Source organism: Triturus cristatus, chromosome 10, assembly GCF_964204655.1.
Source record: "Triturus cristatus chromosome 10, aTriCri1.1, whole genome shotgun sequence".
NCBI classification, from domain to species: Eukaryota; Metazoa; Chordata; class Amphibia; order Caudata; family Salamandridae; genus Triturus; species Triturus cristatus.
This window is the reverse complement of record NC_140593.1, coordinates 1,236,955,657-1,236,981,670: the sequence shown is the minus strand read 5'-3', so window position 1 is coordinate 1,236,981,670 and position 26,014 is coordinate 1,236,955,657. Positions and strand designations below refer to the sequence as shown.

The window sequence follows — 26,014 nt, the reverse complement described above, 5'->3', positions numbered from 1 at the left end:
ACAACAACCTATATTGCTCAGTGGTTAAGCCAAACCCATCTATCAGAGCACTCTTCAGGACTTTGTAATTGTTTGCATACTCATCACTGACTGTGAGGAGCTTGTCTCTACCTTTGTCAGAAAAGGAGAGCCACAAGATAGCTGCCCACTGACTCTGGGGAACCTGCTGCACTTTGCAGGCCCTCTCCAAAGCAGTCATCCATTTGTGGATGTCATCCCCATTCTGATATGGGGGGGGACTATCTTGCTTAGGTTTCTATGGTCATAGGACCTATCCCTATCTCTAGGAATGTTGCTGCCACCAGTGGGTTCTAACCCACTTAACTTTTGTTCTCTAGCCAGAGCAAGCTTCTCTTTGGCAAGGGCAAGTTCTTCCCTCTGAATCCTCAGATTAGCATCCCTCATTCTGGCTTCATGCTCCTTTCTCTCATGGGAAGTCATTCCCCTGTGAGAGGAAGCATTAGAGATGTTAGAGACATGGGAGTGGATGGATTCCCTTGAAGGGGATCTGTCCCTCCTGCTTCTCTGTGTAAGCCTACTTGGGGGTCTGTAAGGGGGGACCCCATGCAAACTCCCATGTAAGCTTAGGTTAGCCTGGCTAAGTCTTCCTACTTGGCCCTGGCTGTCTACCTCTTCATCTGAAGTCTCCTCTGACTCCTCTGTGGTGGGTAGACCCTCCTCTGTACCTAGGGTACCTGCCTGAGATGCCCTAATAATGTCATACTCCTCTAGGAGTTGTCTTAACTGAAGGAGGGTAGGGTTTGCACCCTGTTTTATTCCTCTGGAGGTACACAAGTGTCTCATCTCCTGGAATGTTAAGGTATCATATCTAGAGGGGGTCTTTTGCAGACCTGATCCTCCTGAGGGAGCATCTACTTGATCTCCTCTCAGAGACATGATCTAGTGAGGGTGTGGTGTGTGCACCTACCTACACTAGTTGTATCTACTAAACCTTTCTAGTAGTTGTAGTCAGGGTGTGTTACTCCCTTCAACCTACAACTACAAAGTCCAGTAGGACTTAAGTATTATAATCTATGTTATATGTACCTAGACAATATCTGTGTGATCTTTCAATTTAGTATCTCAAGATTACAATGGTATTACAACAGCAAGCTCAGATCCCACCGCTGCCACCAATGTGAGAAGTTGGCCTGATGTATGATGTCACTAGTTCTAGTGTACACCTTATATCAGTCCAAATACCCTTATGGTGATTGGTTGTAAAGTCAACCTTATAGACCAGCTATCCTAGTGGTAGCACGGACAAGAGCAGTCTTAGGCTAAACTATGAATGGCATGTGAAGCCAGCTGTGATACCATATAGAATCCCTTGAATACCAAATGAAAGGACACCACAACAGATATATATATATAAAATAAAGTGTATTTATTCTAGTCAAACCCTCAGCACTCTTTATGAGATTAGAGGCAAGTACAACACAGTCTTATTTAAGCATACATTAAGTCACACAGGTAAGTAATACAGTTAGGCCCTAGGGGCCACGCAAACCATATACTAAGTAAGTGGTATAAGAACCACTGACACGGAAATAGAATAGGCCTAGGCCTAGGGAATCGCTGGGGCTACACTACACTAGCGTTAGTTAGGAAGTGGGAGGCCCACGGGATTCGTGTGCAGAGTGGAAACACTCACACGTAATGCGTAAAAGTCAATAGCAATAGTACAGTTTAGAAATAGATAGATTTAGGACACTTCCGGAGTAGCTAGGAAGTTGAGACTTGAAAACTAGACACTAGGATAGTCACTATCCTGATGAGCACCGGAGTACCCAAGTTACCTAGCCCACAGGCTGCGGGTGCATAGGGGTGAAGATGCGTCGTTTTCGTCGTCGACTCCTATGGATGCCTGAAGAAAGATGCTGACAGGCAGTCAGTGAAGAGTGTCCGGTGGATCCCAAGGCTGGGATCAAGAAGAGAGGAAACCTGCAAGCAGAAGGGACAGAGTCAAGGTCACTAGCCAGTGACCACGTGGAACCAGGCGATATCGTGAAGATTGCAGGTGAAGGTGAAGCTTGTCGCTGCAGCCAGGAGGACCAGGAAGCGTCGAGGACGACCAGGACCAGGAGGCGAGCTGTCCCACGAAGGCTCTTGCTGTCGGCGGCGTCGAAGTTGGACTAGGACTCACCAAGCCTTGGCAAGCGGAACCCACGAAGAACGAAGGACTTGCTTCTGGTGCAGACCAGGAAGGTCTGGGGTGCTTCTTTGCAGAGAAGCGGGAGACAGTCTGGAGGAGCCAAACCAGTGCAGAAGATTTCAGGGTGCGTCGTCACAAAGGCCACTAGCCAGCGGCAAGCAACCGGACAGACGCGGCAAGCAGGAAAATGCTGAAGGGCCCCACGCAGGACTCGTGGAGTGTGGGGGGCTGATCTTCGGTGCAGATGGTGCTTGGGGTTGGGGCTTCTCAATCCCCGGTGCACAACTTCGAGGGTACCTCAGAAGCTGCGCTTTAAGTTACTAGCCACTTTTCCCAGGTAGCCGGTCCCACGTCGCTCGTTGCCTCCACGGATCTCAGCTTTGCTGTCGATGTTGATCAGGGTCGGAGAAGTCTGGAAGTCAAGGCTCTGGTCGGGCTCTGCAGTCGGTTCCTCGTAGAACGTGGGCAAAGCAAAGGGTAGTCTCTTGATGGTGCCTGTTTGCACAGGGTAGCCACTCCTTGGCTACAAGGGAGATTCTTCAGTCTTCTTCTTTCATCGAATGTCGAAGGTCCAGAGTTTCTGTTCAGTTTTGCAGGTTCAGGATAATCTAAAGTCTTGAGGCCCAACTCCCACTCTTATACTAATCTGGGGGGCTGGGATACCTGCTAGGTCACGCCTTATGGGTGGGACCTGGGAGGGGGTGGTTACACCCACTTCCCTTTGTCCAGTTTCGCGCCAGAGCTGGGGCTGGAGTGCCCCAGCGCCGGTTTGAACTGGACTATGCAAGGAACACCTTGTGTGCCCCAGGCATGTCTCATTCCTTTCAGCCCACCCTGCCCCAATACACTAAAGGCTGTCTGGGGAGGTGCTGGCACCTCCCCAAGCAGGAAACCTATTGTCCAGGCCTCCCTGGCTGGGATCACTCCCAGCAGCAGGAGGTCAGACTTGTGTCTGTGGCAGCAGCATCCATCTTGTGATGCTGAGGCTTTGGTTAGAGTTAAACAGCAAAGTAGGATTTTAACATGTCTCTCCCTCTAGAAGGGAGGGATAATATCCTCATCACCAGAAATGGTATGGGGGTATTATTCCAAAGTGTTAGACACCTTACACGACATGTTTTGATAAAGCCAAACCATAGTTACCATAACCGTTTAAGATTTAAAGTGCCTTATAGAGTATATGGTAGGCTATATCATAGAACAGCTATAAGGACATGGTTCCGAAAGCTGCAGACAGGCTCAGCTCATGCTAGAGCACCATCTCACATGTTACCAAGCACTCTGCCTCCAGGATTGTTAAGGCCTGCCATAGGAGTGACTGATAGGTACACATGTGTCTATATATAAGGGTAGATATAGGCATACTATATCCAAGCAAGGGGTGATTACACAACCTTGCCCCAGCTGAGTGATCAGCCAGTTGTGTCTGATTGGAAGACCAGACCAGGGGTGGCATAATACATGCTGCAGACCCTGGGAGGCCTAGGGTACACCTATGCCCTGGGTACCTAGGGTACACTGTACAGGGTCCAATAAGGTGATCCTTGTGAGAAGTTGGCCTGATATGTAGTGCGCACTATTCTAGTGATCACTGTGTATCATTCCAAACGACCCTTATTGATGATTGGTTGTAAGTCAACCTTATAGACCAGCTATCCTAGTAGCGTGGATACGAGCAGTCTTAGGCTAAACTCTAGAGGGCGTGTTAAGCCAGCTGTTTACCATCACATATACCCCTTGAACATCAAGTGAAAGGACACCACACAAGTTGTTATGAAAATAAAGGATATTTATTTATAACAAGACTACCCTGGCTCTTTATGAGTCAGGGAGCTAAGCACAATACAAAACTCTTAGGAAAATACTACTGGTTGCACAATTTACACAAATGCCCGAGGGGCACGGGAAACCATCTACACTTACAGGGAAATGCGAATGGATAGAGTCTGGAGGTACTGATTCCGGAGTGTTCCGATCAGTGGGACTAAACGAAAAAGGAACTAGACACTTGTAGAGCGAACCTGCGATGGAGCACTGAAATGCTCAAGTTACCTAGCCCAGCGGCTGCGGCTGCGTGAAGTTCGGCAAGATGTCGGGAGTCCTCGTGTAGTCTCAGGAGCCTGAAAGAAGAAGTTGCTGGCAGGCGACCAGTGTCGATATTCAGCGAGATCCAAGCCTGGATCGGTGATGAAGGGAAACCTGAAAGCAGAGGGGACTCAGTTCTTAACCGCTAGCCAGCGATCGTGTGGGTACCAGGAGGGTACCGGCTGAAGTCACCTCGACCAGGTGAGTGGGTGACGTCGGACTCGGCTGTTCCTCGGACCAGGAGGCGCGGCGGCGACCAGGATGGAGGGCGAGCTGTCCCACGAAGGTGTCTGCTGTCGATGATGCTGAGCCCAGGAAGGGGCAGCGGATCTTGGCAGTGGCAACCCAAGCGGGGAAGTCACGATGGCGTCGGGAGTGGACCAGGAGGGTCCGTGGTACTCCTCTGTTGGAGGGAAGCAAGAGCCAGTCTGGAGCAACCAGACCGGTGATGAAAACAATCTTGGCGCGTCGTGTAGAGGGCCACAAGCCGGTCGGCAAGTGGTCGGACAACGCGGTGAACAGCAAGGAGCGGAAGGGCCCCCACGCAGATCTCGGAGATGCTGGGGAGGCAGACTTCGATGCTGGAGCTGCTCAGGGTTAGGGCTTCTCAAACCCTAGGTGCACTCACTCGAGGGTCCCTCGGTGGGCGTGCTAGGTAAGCGTCGTGTAGGTTCTGAAGATAGCCGGTCCCGCAGGTCTCGTCACACCTACGACTCTCAGCTGAGCTGATGAGGGAGGTAAAAGGTCAGAGATGGCAGGGAACTCGGGTCTCGTCGAGCTGGGCAGTCTTGATCCGTAGGAGAGACGTACAGCAAACCGCAAGCGCTTAGGTGGTGCCTGCTGGTGCAGGGTGGCTACTCCTTAGCCACAAGGGAGAGTCTTCAGAAATAGTCAAGAGTTCCTTTCGTGGAAAGTGGTTCGTGATTCGGAGTTATCCGATTATCTGATTATCCAATTTGGGAAGGGGACTCGCTCCTACCTTTATTCTAAGAAAAAGGGGCTGGCCCGTGACTAGGTTCTACCTATGGGTGGAGCCAGGAGGGGGGTGGTTACACCCCTATCCTTTGTCCGGCTTCGCGCCAGCTCAGGGGCTGGTGTGCCCCCGAAACTGGTTGGAGCCGGGCTATGCACAGTGAGCACCGGGGTGCCACTGGCAATCACCTTCCTTTCAGCCCTGCCTACCTGGGATACACAAACCCTGTCTGGGATGGTGCTAACACCGCCCTCGACAGGAAACCCTTTGTCCAAGCTCCCTTCGCTGGAAGGTCTCCCAGCAGCAGGAGGTCAGACTTGTGTCTGGTGGCAGCATCCATTTTGTGATGCTGAGGCTTGAGTCAACTTTAACCGGGGTTCAAGGTTACTTCCATGTCGTGTCCCTCTAAAAGGGGGGAATGCTAACCCCGTCACCAGGACTGGCGAGGGGTTCGTATTCCCATTCGTATGACACCTTACTCGACATGTATAGGTGATGCGATGCCAAAGTTAGCAAATAACCGCAAGGATTATAATGCATTAAAAGTAGTTGGCCCGCGTCACCATGGAACGGCTATTAGGACTTGGTTCCGCAAGCCGTCGACGGGCTCAGCTCGCGCCAGAGCACCGTCCCACATGATTCCCTGCACTCTGCCTTCAGGATTGTTAAGGCCTGCTATAGGAGTGACTGATAGGAATCCATGTGTCCATTTTAGGGTTTAGGTGTAGGAATACTACACCTACAGCAACGGGTGATTACACCACGTGGCCCCAGCTGTCGTGCAGCCAGTTGTGTCAGATTTGGGCGGCCATTCCGGGGGTGGCATAATACATGCTTCAGCCCCTGGTAGGCCCTGGGTACACCGATGCCCTGGATACCTGTGGTATGCTGAGACAGGGACTGACAAGGCGGCCCAGTTCCAATTAGTGGATGCACCTAATGTACAGGTGTGTTAATTTCGAGAGAGAACAGCTAGGCTGTGGGTTTGATCGGCAGGCCCACAGCCGGGGAAAGTCGTAAACCAATGAAGCAAAAGCAAAAAATCTGGGTGATCATAGGATTGCAGACCCTACTCTCCTACATGACCCCCCCCCAAACTTTGGGACAATAAGCTAACCTTGACCAGGTGAGTCTTCTTGCTCTAAGTGGAAATACCTGGAGAGCCCATCTGCATTGCCATGATCAGTGCCAGGTCTATGCTCCACTGTGAAGTCCATCCCCTGTAGGGAAATGGACCACCTAAGTAGTTTGGGGTTTTCACCCTTCATTTGATTTAGCCACAAGAGGGGCTTATGGTCGGTCTGAATCTTGAAGTGAGTGCCAAACAAGTATGGCCTCAACTTCTTCAGGGCCCAAACCACAGCAAAGGCCTCCCTCTCAATAGCTGACCAATTCTTCTCTCTGGGGGTCAGCCTCCTGCTAATAAAAGCTATGGGCTGGTCATGACCATCAAAATTCAGTTGCGATAGAACAGCTCCCACACCCAGCTCCGAAGCGTCTGTTTGGACAATGAATGGTTTGGAGTAGTCTGGACTCTTTAGGATAGGTGCTGTGCACATGGCCTGCTTGAGGTCATCGAATGCCTTCTGACAGCTTGCTGTCCACTGAACTTTTTTTGGCATCTTTTTACTTGTCAGGTCGTTTAGCGGGGTCACAATGGATCCATAGTTTCTGACAAATTTCCGGTAATAACCAGTCAGGCCCAAGAAAGCTCGAACCTGAGTCTGGGTGGTTGGAGGAGCCCAGTCCTGGATGGCCTGTATTTTGCTCTCCAACGGTTGAACCTGACCTCCTCCTACAAGGTGGCCCAGGTATACAACCTGTGTCTGCCCTATCTGGCACTTGGTGGCCTTGATAGTGAGGCCTGCCTTCTGCAGGGCCTCTAACACTTTCCTCAGGTGGACCAGGTGATCCTCCCAGGTGGAGCTAAAGACAGCGATATCGTCCAGATACGCCGCACAGAAGTCGTCCAACCCAGTGAGAACTCGATTCACCAGCCTTTGGAAGGTGGCAGGTGCATTTTTCAAACCAAAGGGCATTACCACGAACTGATAATGCCCACCCGGGGTAGAAAATGCTGTTTTGGGCTTGGCCTCCTCAGCTAACCTGATTTGCCAATACCCAGCTGTCAGGTCAAACGTACTTAAGTAGTTGGCCGAGGCCAACCGGTCGATAAGTTCGTCTGCTCTTGGTATCGGGTGGGCGTCGGTCGTAGTGACCGCATTGAGACCTCTGTAGTCCACGCAAAACCTCATCTCTTTCTTACCGCCCTGGGTGTGAGGTTTCGGCACGAGCACTACGGGACTAGCCCAGGGGCTGTCCGAGGGTTCAATGACTCCCAGCTCCAACATTTTCCGCACCTCTGTCTTGATGCAGTCTCTGACATGATCAGGTTGCCGATAGATTTTACTCTTTACGGGCAGACTGTCCCCAGTGTCGACCTCGTGGGTACACCACTTGGTCTGACTGGGTGTCAGAGAGAACGTATGTCGAAAGGATTGAAGAACCTGTTTACAATCCTCTTGTTGATGTCCAGAGAGGCTGCCACAAAAGACAACACCATCTACTGATCCATCGTCAGGGTTCTGAGAGAGCAGGTCTGGGAGAGGGTCACTCTCCTCCTCCTGTCCCTCATCTGTGGCCATGAGCAAGCCCATGCCCTCCCTGTCGACATATGCCTTGAGCCTGTTTACATGGAGCACCCTGTGGGGGCTCCGGGGAGTTCCCAGGTCTACCAAGTAGGTGACCTCTCCCTTTTGCTCAATGATCGTGTGGGGCCCAGACCATTTGTCTTTGAGTGCTGCTGGGGCCACTGGCTCCAGCACCCACACCTTCTGTCCAGGTTGATACACAGTTAGGACAGCCTTTTGGTCGTGCCAAGCTTTCTGTAATTCTTGGCTCGCCTCAAGGTTTTTAGACGCCTTCTCCATGTACTCCGCCATCCGCGAGCGGAGACCGAGTACATAGTCCACAATGTTCGATGCCGGCTTTCTGAGAGGCCTCTCCCATCCTTCCTTTACCAAACAAAGGGGTCCCCTTACAGGGTGTCCGAACAGAAGCTCAAAAGGGCTGTAGCCAACCCCCTTCTGCGGGACCTCCCTGTAGGCGAACAAGAGGCAGGGGATCAGGACGTCCCATCTTCGCCGAAGCTTTTCAGGTAGTCCGTGAATCATCCCTTTTAGGGTCCTGTTGAATCTCTCAACAAGCCCATTGCATTGTGGGTGATAGGGTGTGGTGAATTTGTAGTTGACACCACATTCCTTCCACATAGCAGTCAGATATCCCGACATGAAGTTTGCACCTCTGTCTGAGACGACCTCCTTCGGGAAGCCCACTCTGGAGAACACTCCAAGTAGGGCCCGTGCCACCACAGGTGCTGTAGTGGTCCGAAGGGGAATAGCTTCAGGATACCTGGTGGCGTGGTCCACCACCACCAGTATAAACTTGTGCCCTGATGCTGTCTGGGGTTCCATTGGTCCGACAATGTCGATCCCCACTCGTTCAAAGGGTACCCCCACCACTGGTAGTGGTATGAGGGGGGCCTTTGTCGTGCCACCTGACTTACCACTGGCTTGGCAAGTGACACAGGAGCGGCAAAACTCCTTCGTATCTTCGGACATGTGAGGCCAGTGAAAGTGTGGAACAATTCTGTCCCAAGTCTTATTCTGGCCTAAGTGACCTGCAAGGGGAATCTCGTGGGCCAAGGTGAGAAGGAAACCTCTCAGAGACAAGGGGATGACCAACCTCCTGGTCGCACCAGGTTTGGGGTCTCTTGCCTCAGAGTACAGGAGTCCATCGTCCCAGTACACTTTGTGGGTACCTGTGGCGTTCCCTGCAGCCTCAGCAGCGGCCTGCTGTCTGAGGGGTTCAAGTGAGGGGCAGTCTAACTGTGCCTTCCCCAGGTCTTCCCTGGAGGGTCCCCCTGAGCCCAGAAACTCAACCTGACCAGGTTCAAGCTCTTGCGGCTCAGTTTCCCTCAGTTCTTTAAGGTCAGCCTCCTCGGAGACTTGATCCATGACCTGGGGCAAGGGGGAAGCCGAAGCCTTACCCTTACTGCTCCTTTTCTTGGAAGGTGTCTGGTCCGTTCTTCCAGGATCCAGCACCTGTTCAGTGGGGCATCTTTTGGCCTGTGACCTGGTCACAGCAAGGACATGTGCTGGCAAGCCTAACATTTCCATGTGAGTCCTCTGCTCCACTTCTGACCATTGTGACGTTTCCAAATCATTGCCCACCAGACATTCTACGGGGAGGTCTGAACTAACCACAACCTTTTTCGGGCCACTTACCCCTCCCCAGGAGAAATCAACAACTGCCATACTGTGATTGGTAGTGACGTTGCTGGCATTGGTCACTAGGTAACTGGTACCTAGCATGATCTGTCCAGGGTCCACGAAGTTAGGCGTCACCATGGTGACACTGGCACACGTGTCCCTGTAGGCCTGAGCCACTTTTCCATTTATCAAAGGTGTCTGCCTGTATTTGCCCAAAGTATTGGGACTGGCATCAGGGGACATATCCATATCCCCTGTACAGACAAGGACGGCCTGAGTGAGCGTGCCGACTAAGTCGTCACTCCCCTCGGTTCCCAAGGTTAACCCAACTAATGCCTTGGGAGGCGCACTACCACTGCTGACTGTACTAGGGGGCGCAGGTGCCTTAGGGGCTGCAGTGGTAGGAGTTTGCCCTCCTTTCTTGGTGCACTCACTAAACCAGTGAGTCTTACTTTTACAGTATTGGCACCACCTTTTTGACTGGCCTTCTTGAGTCTTCTTCTTCTGTGAAGCCTGACCCCCACCCTCTTTGGTTTGTTGGGGACCTGTCGAAGACTTCTGGTCATTTTGTTCGTTCTTGTTACCCTTTTGGTCTGCTTTCTTCTGACCACCCTGGTTCTGATTCTGGTTCTGCTTGACCCTTGTTCTGACCCATCTGTCTGCCTTCTTTCCCAATTCTTGGGGAGAGGTCAGATCCGAGTCGACAAGGTGCTGATGCAACAATTGGTTCTGACAGTTGTTTAAAATCTGTTCTCGCATGATAAGATTGTACAATCCTGTGTAATCAGTAACCTTGCTACCCAGCAACCAGCCTTCCAAAGCCTTAGTGGCACAATCGACAAAGTCAGCCCAATCCTGAGACTGAATTTTCTGGGTGTCCCGGAACAGCACCCGGTACTGTTCCGTGGTTAAGCCGAACCCATCAATCAGTGTGTTCTTCAGGACTTGGTAGTTGTTAGCATCCTCAGCTCTTGTAGTGAGGAGCTTGTCCCTTCCTTTACCTTCAAAGGAAAGCCACAGTATAGCTGCCCACTGGCTTGGGGGGACGCACTGGACAGTGCAGGCCCTCTCCAAGGCAGTTATCCACTTGTGGATGTCGTCCCCTTGTTTAAAGGGGGGCACTATTTTACTCAGGTGTCTAGTGTCTATACCCCTGTCTTTCTCTCTATTGAGAATGCTGCCACCAGTGGGATCTAACCCACTTAATTTCTGCTCTCGGGCTAAGGCAAGTCTTTCTTTGGCGAGGGCAAGTTCTTCCCGCTCGATCCTCAGATTGACCTCCCGCATCTTCGCTTCGTGCTCCCTCCTCTGAGGGGAAGTCATTCCTCTCTGAGAAGGTGCCTGAGAGACATGTGTATGAACCGATCTGCCAGAGCCTCTGGAGAGAGACCTAGCTCGTCCGTTCCCAAGGTTAAGCCTGCTTGAGCGTGGGCCCGGGGCTCCCCCAGTTCCATTCTCATGCCTGCTTAAGTTGGTCCTTGTAAGCCTGTCGACTACCACTGGACCTTTGTCTGCCTCGTCTCCCGATAACTCGTCCTCGTCCTCCTCCTCTGTGTGGAGGTCGAGGTCTGGGTCACCGAGGGTTCCCTCTAAGGGAGGCATGTTCCCATCTGCACTGGGGGGACCTGGGTTAGAGGACCTCCTAGCATCGTACGCCTCCAAGAGACCTATCAGTATTGCGATGGTAGGGTTAGAACCCTGGTTTAGCTTCCTGGAGGCACACAGTTGTCGCATCTCCTTGAAGCTAAGAGTTGCATATCGTGACACGACCTGTGGAGGGTCACTGACCACTAAGGGAGTCCCTGCAGACTCTCCGTGGACCGACATGCTTTTCTAGTGAGGTGTAAGTGTTGCACCTACCTACACTATGGGTTTACCTACTGATCCCTTGCTAAGAGTTGTAGTCAGGGTGTGCTAAGCCCTGTTACACTACAACAGCCGGTTCAGTAGAACTCGGAGTATTCTAAGTTAAGTTATATGTACCTGGGTACTTATGTGATCTTTCACTGCGATATTCTTAGGATACGTGTGTGGTAAAACAACAGCAAGCTCAAATCCCACCGCTGCCACCAATGTGAGAAGTTGGCCTGACATGTAGTGCGCACTATTCTAGTGATCACTGTGTATCATTCCAAACGACCCTTATTGATGATTGGTTGTAAGTCAACCTTATAGACCAGCTATCCTAGTAGCGTGGATACGAGCAGTCTTAGGCTAAACTCTAGAGGGCGTGTTAAGCCAGCTGTTTACCATCACATATACCCCTTGAACATCAAGTGAAAGGACACCACACAAGTTGTTATGAAAATAAAGGATATTTATTTATAACAAGACTACCCTGGCTCTTTATGAGTCAGGGAGCTAAGCACAATACAAAACTCTTAGGAAAATACTACTGGTTGCACAATTTACACAAATGCCCGAGGGGCACGGGAAACCATCTACACTTACAGGGAAATGCGAATGGATAGAGTCTGGAGGTACTGATTCCGGAGTGTTCCGATCAGTGGGACTAAACGAAAAAGGAACTAGACACTTGTAGAGCGAACCTGCGATGGAGCACTGAAATGCTCAAGTTACCTAGCCCAGCGGCTGCGGCTGCGTGAAGTTCGGCAAGATGTCGGGAGTCCTCGTGTAGTCTCAGGAGCCTGAAAGAAGAAGTTGCTGGCAGGCGACCAGTGTCGATATTCAGCGAGATCCAAGCCTGGATCGGTGATGAAGGGAAACCTGAAAGCAGAGGGGACTCAGTTCTTAACCGCTAGCCAGCGATCGTGTGGGTACCAGGAGGGTACCGGCTGAAGTCACCTCGACCAGGTGAGTGGGTGACGTCGGACTCGGCTGTTCCTCGGACCAGGAGGCGCGGCGGCGACCAGGATGGAGGGCGAGCTGTCCCACGAAGGTGTCTGCTGTCGATGATGCTGAGCCCAGGAAGGGGCAGCGGATCTTGGCAGTGGCAACCCAAGCGGGGAAGTCACGATGGCGTCGGGAGTGGACCAGGAGGGTCCGTGGTACTCCTCTGTTGGAGGGAAGCAAGAGCCAGTCTGGAGCAACCAGACCGGTGATGAAAACAATCTTGGCGCGTCGTGTAGAGGGCCACAAGCCGGTCGGCAAGTGGTCGGACAACGCGGTGAACAGCAAGGAGCGGAAGGGCCCCCACGCAGATCTCGGAGATGCTGGGGAGGCAGACTTCGATGCTGGAGCTGCTCAGGGTTAGGGCTTCTCAAACCCTAGGTGCACTCACTCGAGGGTCCCTCGGTGGGCGTGCTAGGTAAGCGTCGTGTAGGTTCTGAAGATAGCCGGTCCCGCAGGTCTCGTCACACCTACGACTCTCAGCTGAGCTGATGAGGGAGGTAAAAGGTCAGAGATGGCAGGGAACTCGGGTCTCGTCGAGCTGGGCAGTCTTGATCCGTAGGAGAGACGTACAGCAAACCGCAAGCGCTTAGGTGGTGCCTGCTGGTGCAGGGTGGCTACTCCTTAGCCACAAGGGAGAGTCTTCAGAAATAGTCAAGAGTTCCTTTCGTGGAAAGTGGTTCGTGATTCGGAGTTATCCGATTATCTGATTATCCAATTTGGGAAGGGGACTCGCTCCTACCTTTATTCTAAGAAAAAGGGGCTGGCCCGTGACTAGGTTCTACCTATGGGTGGAGCCAGGAGGGGGGTGGTTACACCCCTATCCTTTGTCCGGCTTCGCGCCAGCTCAGGGGCTGGTGTGCCCCCGAAACTGGTTGGAGCCGGGCTATGCACAGTGAGCACCGGGGTGCCACTGGCAATCACCTTCCTTTCAGCCCTGCCTACCTGGGATACACAAACCCTGTCTGGGATGGTGCTAACACCGCCCTCGACAGGAAACCCTTTGTCCAAGCTCCCTTCGCTGGAAGGTCTCCCAGCAGCAGGAGGTCAGACTTGTGTCTGGTGGCAGCATCCATTTTGTGATGCTGAGGCTTGAGTCAACTTTAACCGGGGTTCAAGGTTACTTCCATGTCGTGTCCCTCTAAAAGGGGGGAATGCTAACCCCGTCACCAGGACTGGCGAGGGGTTCGTATTCCCATTCGTATGACACCTTACTCGACATGTATAGGTGATGCGATGCCAAAGTTAGCAAATAACCGCAAGGATTATAATGCATTAAAAGTAGTTGGCCCGCGTCACCATGGAACGGCTATTAGGACTTGGTTCCGCAAGCCGTCGACGGGCTCAGCTCGCGCCAGAGCACCGTCCCACATGATTCCCTGCACTCTGCCTTCAGGATTGTTAAGGCCTGCTATAGGAGTGACTGATAGGAATCCATGTGTCCATTTTAGGGTTTAGGTGTAGGAATACTACACCTACAGCAACGGGTGATTACACCACGTGGCCCCAGCTGTCGTGCAGCCAGTTGTGTCAGATTTGGGCGGCCATTCCGGGGGTGGCATAATACATGCTTCAGCCCCTGGTAGGCCCTGGGTACACCGATGCCCTGGATACCTGTGGTATGCTGAGACAGGGACTGACAAGGCGGCCCAGTTCCAATTAGTGGATGCACCTAATGTACAGGTGTGTTAATTTCGAGAGAGAACAGCTAGGCTGTGGGTCTGATCGGCAGGCCCACAGCCGGGGAAAGTCGTAAACCAATGAAGCAAAAGCAAAAAATCTGGGTGATCATAGGATTGCAGACCCTACTCTCCTACAATCCTTACCAATTGGGAATGTACCTAGGGTACATGGAGTCCATTTTAAAGGGAGAGCAGACAGCCTGAGACCCTGAATGGCAGGATCTCAGGCCAACTAAGTCGAAAAACCAGCTAGACACTAGGCAAAAAGTTGGGGGTAACCATAGTCAGATATCCACCTTCCTACAGCATCTATTTTACAATGTTTCGAATAAAAGAAGGTCCACTTGATTGTACCTAGTTCTAGGGCAAGGCAATCTGATACATTTTTATGTGAGTAAAAATTAAAGTATTCTTCAAATTTCAATAAGCTGCTCTGACCATTCGACCATTCAGCCAAGAGGTTTTCAGCCAACACTGTACAGGAGAGTGGGTTAATAGCTGCAGTTATTCTGCTCTACAGAGCTTGGTTCTCATACACTGCACTAGTGAGTGAGGAACAGGACTTACTTGCACTAGAGAACATGTTGTCAAACTCTATGATGAGATCGTCTTCACGGTCAAACCGCTCAAAGCGCACCAGTGGGGAGGCATTCATGTCAGGATAATCTTCATCGAGTTCCATCTCTGAGCCATCATCGTCATCATCCTCATCCCCTTCCTCACCTTCCTCATCATCCTGCAGTACATCAAATACACATACAAATATAAGCGGATTCCCAGTCTTTTCAAGGCAGTATGAACAGTCGACTAGTCACAAGTTTAATTGGATATATGACAAAGTTACTTACTTTCGGCAACCTCTTATCTGGAAATAGACTATCTAGCCACAGATTCCTTACCTTAGAATTAACGCCACGCATCAGACTGGATCTGGAATTTTGTGTGTGAGCAGTACCACTGTGCGCCGGTAGGTGGCAACGTTTGGCTCCGCGAGGCATTGGGTGCTGCGCCGGAAATGACATGCGCAGCACCTATATAGGTACTACTTCAGTGCGCGGTTAGGCTTCTTTTTAAGGCTTTCCACGCCAGGAGCATGGAGCAACGAAGAACATTAACCACTAGTGTGTGGAACTAGGGCCCTGAAAAGGGAAAGCCATGTACCTATAAATCTGTTTGCAGAGCGGGGAGGATGGGTGGGTGGGTAAAGAATCTGTGGCTAGTCTCTCCACCAGATAAGGCCTAACCAAAGGTAAGTAACTTGTTGATCTATGTTGTTCCCCGGTTTAATAAAATCTAAGTTTTAAAATGGATTTGTAATGCCCTCAGTTTAAGCCTAACTAAGCTTTGGGAGAAGAAAGCAGGTTATCTAGTAAAACAAAGCACCAGGATGGGTATATAGCTACCCTCACGTAAACGGATCTAGGCCGGAATATGAAAGTCTCCTTCAAATGGATACTTTAATGCAGATTGCTCACCTTGTGAATATCCTCCAAGCACCAGACTGGATCTATAACACATTTCCCTGGCAATACCTCTCTAGGACAGCTATGAAACCTTGCCACTTCAGATGCTGCCATCTTGCCTTGTTTAGGCTGTTTGAGGGTGCTGTGCTTCATGTGGACCATCTGCTCTATATTTTGTGGAGTCCCTGCGCGCATTAGTAAATTATAAGCACATTTTTACTTCAGTGAAGATGACTGCAGCACAACTAGGACTACAGGTAATCAAGTCTTCTTCTAATCAGACTTCTACCCGCAGATTTCTTACCTTAGAATAGATACCCAAGCAATACATTTCAAGATGTGGGTCTGCTTACTTGATTTAGCCTAGGAAGTCCTGCAGGACCCAACGAGCAAAGTGCCTGTCCCGATGGACCCGACCTTCCAGGCATTAGTACTAGGTGAACGTATGCAGCGGCCCACATCCAGGACCAGAACTCCACGGGATAAACTACTGGCTGCATTTGTTGCTCTGGTGAAAGGAGCACACAAACCCTCTAGGGGTTGCTTCTTGGCCAATGAGTAGCAAATCCTAATGCAGAGCTCAATCCATTGGGAGATGGTTTGCTACTACATGACATTCCCTTTTTTAGCTCCAACATATCCCACAAAGAGACGATTGTCCACCCAGAACTGTTTTGTGTGGTCAAGGTAGAAGGACAATGCTCTTTTTGGGTCCAGCCTCTGGAGGTTGGAGGTTCACCCCTTCCACACTAAAGCGGCGGGGGTGGAAGGGAGCGGGGGGTACTGACAGCTGGTTACCTCTTCTGTTGCCGCGAAAGGCAGACTAGGGTTGTCGAGAGAATGGCATGTCCATGAGCAAGGCCTGAACATCCCCTGAAAAGCCAGTGGTTCTAAATCAAGCATGGCACCGATGGGCCACTGACTAAAACTGCTCTGGTTAGTTGAGTCGGTGGCATCCAGCCCCCAGCATATGGTGAACTTTGCTGCATCCCTCCCATCAGCAATAGCTTGCGACAGTATGGCTAGGGGATCCTCCGAGACCAAAGCACTTGCGCAACCAAGTTCCAAAGCGAATGGGAATATTGGCCCCAAAAAGGCACCCAATGTTGACCAACCACAGTGCCAGGCTGGCGGAAGAAAACAGTTTCCAATGTATTCACCCTCTTCGATTCCCATTCAGGTGGAGTGGTAGGGAATGCACCAGGATTTACTTTGGAAGTGGAAACTTGGACCACCAAGCTCTCTGGGGTAGTGTGTTGTGTAATGAAGATGGGGTCCCCTGGGGTAGGGCGATGGCAGCGGGCAATTGTACTAGTCACAGGAGCCCCAGTGCAAGGCTTAGACCAGGCTCAGAGTAGGACGCCCGCAAGGCTTCATTAAATGGGAGAAGCGGATTGGAAGGGGTGACTCCCAGCTAAAGCACCTACGTCAAAATCTTCATCTTGACAGTCACAGAGGGCTGTTGAATGTCCAGGAACACTGCCGCCCTAAACACCGTAACAAATTAGGCATCTAGGGGCTGGTATTCTTCAGGGTCCAGTGGCACCCCTCATTCATTTCCAAGTCCTAACCCATAGGAATAGGGCATAAGCTACAGCCTGGATGGAACGCCTGCAGTTAGCTTCAGATGACACCCATCCAGAGTAGCAGATGAGAATGGGAAAGGCGCCATCGGAAGTGGGGCCATTGAAGGTTGAGGTGACTACCAGCACCGGTCCGGATCACATAGATCCAAGGGGACAAGCTGACGCCAGGGGCAAACCTGTCAAAGGAAGGCCAGTAGGGCCCCCTCCTGAACCCACGGAGTCCGAAGGCACTCCATCAGAGATGGGCCTCCCAGATATGAAGTGCATGGTGTAGGAAGCTGGTTCTGTATATACTCTACCACAGTAAGGTATAGTGTGCACAGAGTCCAGTGGATACCCAGAGGCTACAGTAGAGAATGCCTGACTCTTATGTGGTAGCGTGGTTGAGCAGTTAGACTTATTACAGGGCTGTTAAGCATTTGTTGTAAACACATCAAGCAATAAAAACTCAAAGACTAACTTCAAGTCCAATATTTGCATAAAATATTACTGCGCTACTTTTATTTTAGAACCAAGAACTCAGATGCAGGTAAGAACAAGTTACTTGCCTTCGGTAACGATATATCCCTAAGAAACATTAGTTAGTTAGGCTCCTTACTGTAGGAAGGTGGATATCTGACTATGGTTACCCCCAACTTTTTGCCTAGTGTCTAGCTGGTTTTTCGACTTAGTTGGCCCGAGATCCTGCCATTCAGGGTCTCAGGCTGTCTGCTCTCTCCTTAAAATGGACTCCATGTACCCTAGGTACATACACAATTGGTAAGGATCACCTTATTGGACCCTGTACAGTGTACCCTAGGTACCCAGGGCATAGGTGTACCCTAGGCCTCCCAGGGGCTGCAGCATGTATTATGCCACCCCTGGTCTGGCCTTCCAATCAGACACAACTGGCTGATCACTCAGCTGGGGCAAGGTCGTGTAATCACCCCTTGCTTAGATATAGTATACCTATATCTACCCTTACAATAGACACATGTGTACCTATCAGCCACTCCTAATGCAGGCCTTAACAATCCTGGAGGCAGAGTGCTTGGTAACATGTGAGATGGTGCTCTAGCATGAGCTGAGCCTGTCTGCAGCTTTCGGAACCATGTTCTTATAGCTGTTCTATGATATAGCCTACCATATACTCTTAAAGTGCCTTATAATCTTAAACGGTTGTGGTAACTATGGTTTGGCTTTATCAAAACATGTCGTGTAAGGTGTCTAACACTTTGGAATAATACCCCCATCCCATTTCTGGTGATGAGGATATTATTCCTCCCTTCTAGAGGGAGAGACATGTTAAAATCCTACTTTGCTGTTTAACTCTAACCAAAGCCTCAGCATCACAAAATGGATGCTGCTGCCACAGACACGAGTCTGACCTCCTGCTGCTTGGAGTGATCCCGGCAAGGGAGGCTTGGACAATAGGTTTCCTGCTTGGGGAGGTGCTAGCACCTCCCCAGACAGACTTTAGTGTATTGGGGCAGAGAGGGCTGAAAGGAATGAGACATGCCTGGGGCACACAAAATGTCCCATGCATAGTCCAGTTCAAACCGGTGCTGGGGCACTCCAGCCCCAGTCCTGGCGCGAAACTGGACAAAGGGAAGGGGGTGTAACCACCCCCCTCCCAGGTCCCACCCATAAGGCGTGACCTAGCAGGCAACCCAGCCCCCCAGATTAGTATAAGAGTGGTAGCTGGGCCCCAGGAGATTAGATTATCCTGAACCTGCATCTTGAACAGAAACTCTGGACCTTCGACATTCGACGAAAGAAGAAGACTGAAGAATCTCCCTTGTGGCCAAGGAGTGGCTACCCTGTGCAAACAGGCACCATCAAGAGACTTACCCTTTGCTTTGCTGAAGTTCTACGAGGGACAGACTGCAGAGCCCGACCAGAGCCTTGACTTCCAGACTTCTCCGACCCTGATCCACATCCACAGCCGAGCTGAGATCCGTGGAGGCGACGAGAGACGTGGGACCGGCTACCTGGGAAAAGTGGCGAGTATCTTCCAGCGCAGCTTCTGAGGTACCCTCGAAGTTGTGCACCGGGGATTGAGAAGCCCCAACCCCAAGCACCATCAGCACCGAAGATCAGCCCCCCACACTCCACGAGGCCTGCGTGGGGCCCTTCTGCATTTTCCTGCTTGCCGCGTCTGTCCGGTTGCTTGCCCGTTGGCTAGCGGCCTTTGTGACGACACACCTTGAAATCTTCACCGCTGGTTTGGCTCCTCCAGACTGGCTCCCGCTTCTTTGCAAAAGAGAAGCACCCCAGACCTTCCTGGTCTGCACCAGAAGCAAGTCCCCCGTTCTTCGTGGGTTCCGCTTGCCAAGGCTTGGTGAGTCCTAGTTCGACTTAGACACCGCCGACAGCAAGAGCCTTTGTGGGACAGCTCGCCTCCTTGTCCTGGTCGTCCTCTACGTCTCCTGGTACCCGTGGCTGCAGCGACAAGCTTTACCCTCCAAGTGCAATCTTCACGACATCGCCTGGTTCCTTCCTGGTTCCACGTGGTCACTGGCTAGTGACCTGGACTCTGTCCCTTCTGCTTGCAGGTATCCTCTCTTCTTGATCCCAGCCTTGGGATCCACCGGACACTCTTCACTGACTGCCTGTCAGCAACCTTCCTTCAGGCATCCATAGAAGTCCACGAAGAAACCCGACGCAAGTTCACACCTATGCACCCGCAGCCTGTGGGCTAGGTAACTTGGGTACTTCGGTGCTCACAAGGGTAGTGACTATCCTAGGGTCTAGTTTCCGAGTCTCGACTTTCTAGCTATTCGAGAAGTGTCCTTAAACTTAATTTCTAACTACTAGTAATTCTATCGACTTTTACGCATTACGCGTGAGTGTTTCCACTCTGCACCTGAATCCCGTGGGCCTCCCACTTCCTAACTGTTGCTAGTGTAGTGTAGCCCCAGCGATTCCCTAGGCCTAGGCCTATCCTATTTCCGTGACAGTGGTCCTTATACCACTTACTTAGTATATGGTTTGCGTGGCCCCTAGGGCCTAACTGTATTACTTACCTGTGTGACTTAATGTATGCTTAAATAAGACTGTGTTGTACTTACCTCTAATCTCATAAAGAGTGCTGAGGGTTTGACTAGAATAAATACACTTTATTTTATATATATATCTGTTGTGGTGTCCTTTCATTTGGTATTCAAGGGATTATATATGGTATCACAGCTGGCTTCACATGCCATTCAGAGTTTAGCTTAAGACTGCTCTTGTCCATGCTACCACTAGGATAGCTGGTCTATAAGGTTCTTTACAACCAATCACCATAAGGGTTGTTTGGACTGATATGAGGTGTACACTAGAACTAGTGACATCATACATCAGGCCAACTTCTCACACTTACCTTAGAATATCTTCAGGCGTCAAGCTGGATCCGGAAAGATTTTTCGTCAGCAATACCCTTGCGCGTCACCAGTTGTAGTCTGCGGCTTTGCGTCCGTCGTCGGCCTCGTGATCGCCGGGATGACGTCGGAGTACTTAGACGCCGCCCTCACGCGCTGTCAGTTCTTCTACATAGCTTTCCGCTCCAGGAACGCAGAGCCATGCAAGAGACCGGTGCCATGAATCTAGGGCCCTGAAAAGGGATGACCTTAACCCTAGATATCAGTTCGCAGAACAGAGAGGATGGGTGGGGCGGTAAGGAATCTAACTAATGTTTCTAACCGATATATCGTTACCGAAGGTAAGTAACTTGTTCATCTGAGAGAAACACGTTAGTTAGATTCCTTATCTTAGAATAGATACCCCAGCAATACCAACCCCGGTGGTGGGTCTGTGAACCAAGATCACACCATGAAGTCCTGGAGAACGGAACGGCCAAAGAAGCCATCTCTTCGGACTAGGCTGTCCAGGCAATAATGCTTGGAAAACGTGTGCAGCGAGGCCCATGTTGCTGCGTGACAAATGTCCTACAAAGGGACTCCCCGTCCCAGGGCAGTAGTAGCCGCTGTGGCCCGAGTGGAATGGGCCATAAGCCCCACAGGAGGGTCCTTCTTAGCCAAGGAATAACAGGCCTTAATGCACAAAACTAGTCACCGAGAGATGGTTCGCTCGTGCACCGCCCGCCCCTTCGTAGCGCCCACGTAGCCAACAAAGAGTTGGTTGTCCACCCGGAACTGTTTTGTGCGGACCAGATAGAAGGAGAGCGCCCGTTTTGGGTCCAGACGGTGGAGCCTCTCTTCCTCTTTCGAGGGATGCGGAGGCGGAAAGAAGGTGGGCAGTGTAACAGACTGGCTGATGTGAAAGGCAGTTACCACCTTAGGGAGAAAGGAAGGACGAGTCCTGAGAACAACTTTGTCCGGATGGACAGAAAGGAAAGGAGCCACGAGGATGACTTGGGCCTGGTCGCTCCTGATCTTTAGCACTCTGGGCAGAAGTGGTATAGGCGGAAAGGCGTACAACAGACTAACTCAACTCGTGACGAAAAGCGTCGCCGAGCGAGTGCCGCCTTGGAAATTCCAACGCGCAGAACTGCTGACATTGCGCGTTCTCTTCGGTGGCGAATAGATCTAACCAAGGCTCTACCCACTGCTGAAAGAGACCTTGCGCCACTTCGGAGTTCAGACGCCATTCGTGATCCATCATGCACCGGCGGCTGAGTTCGTCCGCTCTGGCGTTCAGAGAGCCCGCCAGATGTTGAACCACTAGGGTGACGCCCTGGTGTTCCAGCCACGTCCAGAGGCGCAGAGCCTCCTGACAAAGGGTCCACGACCCCACCCCGCCCCGTTTGTTGCAATACCACATGGCGGTGGTTTTGTCCGTGAACACCTGCACTACACTTCCCCGAACAGAGGGAAGGAATGCCTTCAGTGCAAGCCGGATCGCCCGCAGCTCCAATAGGTTGATATGGAGCCGGGACTCCACCGGAGACCAGAGGCCTCTGATCTCCGCCTCTCCCATGTGGCCCACCCCATCCCAGGAGGGACGCATCTGTCACCACTACATGCTCCGGTTGTGGTAGGGAGAAGGATCTGCCACTGACCCAATTGCGGTCCGTGAGCCACCACTGCAACTGTCTTGCAGTTCCCTCTGAAATCAAGACGTGGTCGGACAGGTTGCCCCGATGCTGGGCCCACTGAAACTTCAGGTTCCACTGCAGAGCCCGCATCCGCCACCTGGCGTGATGTACCAGCAGAATACAGGAGGCCATCAGACACAGTAGCCGCAGTACCAACCTGACCGAAACCCGGGATAAAGGCCGAAAGATCAGAATCAGAGCCTGAATATCCCGACCCCGCTGTTCCGGAGGATAGACCCGGAACTGCACCGAGTCCAGAACCACTCCGATGAAAAGGAGCTTCTAAGAGGGACTCAGATGTGACTTTGGCGGAGAACCCCAGCAAATGCAGGAGGTCGGCCGTAGTCTGGAGGTGGGAGACTACTGTCTGGGGCGAGCCCGCCTTCAACAGCCAGTCGTCGAGATAGGGGAAGACTGGAACCCCTAATCTGCGCAGATGAGCTGCGACCACCGCCATCACTTTCGTGAACACTTGAGGGGCACTGGTGAGGCCGAAGGGGAGCACGGTGAACTGAAAGCGCTCGTGGCCTACCGTGAACCCCAGGTAACGCCGGTGGGCCGGCAGGACGGGGATGTGTCTCCAGGGTCTAGGGCAGCCAGAACCTGAGCTAAGGTGAGCATCTTGAACTTCTCCTTCCTAAGGAAGGCGTGGACGCTCCTGAGGACCAAGATAGGGCGTAGGCCCCCTTTGCCCTTCTTGGGAATCAGAAAGTAGTGGGAATAACAACCCTGACCTACTTCTGGGCCTGGAATGCGCTTGAGGGCCCCCTTGGCCAAGAGGGCCGTAACTTCCTCCCGTAGAAGCTTCAAGTGATCCCCCAACATGCGGCGGTACTGCAGTGGCATGGCTGGAGGGGTCGCCTCGAAGGGGAGGGAGTAGCCCCTTCGGACGATTTGCAGCACCCACCTGTCTGATGTGATAGTACGCCAGTGGAGCAGGTGATGGCGAACTCTGCCTCCAACTGGCGTGGAATGGGCCTGAAAGCTCGGACTAGGAGGGCTTTGTGGTGGATGCTGGTGGGTCAGATGTGGGCTGATCGGCTCTCTGTCCCCCTGCTCCGCCTTGGCGGAATCCACGTCCGCAACCGCGTTGAGGCTGGTTCTGCGGCCTGTGCCTAGACGGATGTATGGGGGCGCCCCTTCCTTGGCAACGAAAGAGGCGAAATGCGGAAGTTTGCGGGCGCGAGGCCGAGAGGCCCAAGGACTTGGCCGTAGCCCTGTAGTCTTTAAAGCGCTCCAGCGCACAATCCATTTGTCGCCCAAGAGGCGACGGCCATCGAAGGGCATGTCCATGAGGGTGCTCTGGACATCCCTGGAGAAATTCATGGATCTTGTAGGAAGGTGGATATCTGACTATGGTTACCCCCAACTTTTTGCCTAGTGTCTAGCTGGTTTTTCGACTTAGTTGGCCTGAGATCCTGCCATTCAGGGTCTCAGGCTGTCTGCTCTCTCTTTAAAATGGACTCCATGTACCCATGGTACATACACAATTGGTAAGGATCACCTTATTGGACCCTGTACAGTGTACCCTAAGTACCCAGGGCATAGGTGTACCCTAGGCCTCCCAGGGGCTGCAGCATGTATTATGCCACCCCTGGTCTGGCCTTCCAATCAGACACAACTGGCTGATCACTCAGCTGGGGCAAGGTCGTGTAATCACCCCTTGCTTAGATATAGTATACCTATATCTACCCTTAAAATAGACACGTGTACCTATCAGCCACTCCTATGGCAGACCTTAACAATCCTGGAGGCAGAGTGCTTGGTAACATGTGAGATGGTGCTCTAGCATGAGCTGAGCCTGTCTGCAGCTTTCGGAACCATGTCCTTATAGCTGTTCTATGATATAGCCTACCATATACTCTTAAAGTGCCTTATAATCTTAAACGGTTATGGTAACTATGGTTTGGCTGTATCAAAACATGTCGTGTAAGGTGTCTAACACTTTGGAATAATACCCCCATCCCATTTCTGGGGATGAGGATATTATTCCCCCCTTCTAGAGGGAGAGACATGTTAAAATCCTACTTTGCTGTTTAACTCTGACCAAAGCCTCAGCATCACAAAATGGATGCTGCTGCCACAGACATGAGTCTGACCTCCTGCAGCTGGGAGCCCTCCCAGCCAGGGAGGCCTGGACAATAGGTTTCCTGCTTGGGGGGTTGCTAGCACCTCCCCAGACAGACTTTAGTGTATTGGGGCAGGGAGGGCTGAAAGGAATTAGACATGCCTTTGGCACACAAGGTGTCCCATGCATAGTCCAGTTCAAACCGGCGCTGGGGCACTCCAGCCCCAGCTCTGGCGCGAAACTGGACAAAGGAAAGGGGATGTAGCCACTCCCCTTCCTGGTCCCACCCATAGGAGGGACCTTGCAGGTAGCCCAGCCCACTAGCCCAGTATATCAGTAGGTAGCTGAGCCCTGCTAAATTAGATTAACCTGAATCTGCAACTTGAACAGAAACTCAGGACCTTCGACATTCGACCTCAGGAAGAAGACTGAAGAAATCTCCCTTATGGCCAAGGAGTGACCACCCTGGGCAACCAGGCACCATCCAGCGACCACTGCTTGCTTTGTGACTGATCCTACGAGGGACGACTGCAGAGACTGACCAGCGCCGAGACTTCCAGACACCTCTGAACCAGATGGATTAGTTACTTACCTGTAATCCTAGTTGTCTTCCAGGGGTATCCTCATCAAAGTCATAAGCATTAGAATATTCCCGCCCATGTGCGGGATCCCGGAAACAGTATATTATATGTGCCCCACATATATATATCCATACATATATACCTATATGTATACACAAGCAATTGCAGCCCATAAACCCTAGAGCTGAACCATGCTGTAAGTAATTTCCACTATACATAAGAAAATAGCATTATAAACATGAGAAACAACATTATAACTTGTTTGGAAACTGTTTTAATGCTTAGAAAACAGCAGAAATTCTTAGAAAACACTGAAAGCATAGGAAGCTCCCAGGCTGCATTGCAAATACCCAGTCTAAAAAGACTGAAAAGCTAACTCATAGCTGCATAGCAAAAAACTGACACCGTGCCTTTAAGGCACACCTGACCCCCACCTTCCCATCATGCCTCAGGGGTGGCAGTTAGGTCAGTTGTTCTTTGCGGAGACTGAAAAGTCATGGCACAAAGAAATAATAACCTCTGAAAACTATCACACCTTTGCCCGGGGAGGCGGGAGGGTTGCTTATGACTTTGATGAGGATACCCCTGGAAGAGAACTAGGATTACAGGTAAGTAACTAATCCTTCTCTTCCAGGGGATCCTCATCAATAGTCATAAGCATTAGAATAGAATAGCGAGCCTCACCTCATCCCCCTGCGGGCAAAGGAAAGGAAAAACAGAGAAGGAACAGTATGCTCAGATAGACCCAGCTACCCAAACAGGTTCCTCAAGGAGGCTTGGCCTACCTGGGCATCCGCCCTGGAATCGGATTCGAGGCAGTAGTGCCTGGTAAAGGTGTGAACCGATTTCCAAGTGGCCGCCTTGCAGATCTCTGCCATTGGAACGTCATGCAAGAAAGCTATTGTGGCCGCTTTCCCCCTAGTAGAATGAGCCTTAGGGGCCAAAGGTAAGGGCCTTTTCGCCAGCTGGTAGGCTAGGGTAATGCAGGAAACAATCCATCTGGAAATGGATCGTTTAGCCGCTGGGAAGCCTGTTCTCATGGCGCCATAGTTGACAAACAGCTGATCCGTCTTCCTAATGCGTCTGGTACTTGCCAGGTAGAATTTAAGTACCCTCTTGAGGTCTAAGGAGTGGAGCGACCGCTCAGTCGGGGTCGCTGGATTCGGGAAGAAGGATGGTAGAGAAATGGACTGATTAATATGAAAATCAGACACTACCTTAGGGAGAAAAGATGGATGTGCCCTTAAGACCACTTTGTGCTGGTGAAAAACTGTGTACGGCTC

General features: G+C 51.4%; 1 protein-coding gene across 5 annotated transcripts in view; it reads right to left on the bottom strand.

Moving 5' to 3' along the window:
• The window catches only part of HUWE1 (HECT, UBA and WWE domain containing E3 ubiquitin protein ligase 1), a 1,878,220-nt gene that overhangs the window by 679,636 nt on the left and 1,172,570 nt on the right, over window positions 1-26,014 (bottom strand). For all 5 annotated transcript variants that reach the window (XM_085629865.1, XM_085629862.1, XM_085629866.1 and 2 more), the window contains one exon: window positions 14,584-14,752. In XM_085629865.1, the coding sequence (XP_085485991.1) occupies window positions 14,584-14,752 (169 nt within the window). The remainder of the gene's footprint in view (window positions 1-14,583; window positions 14,753-26,014) is intronic.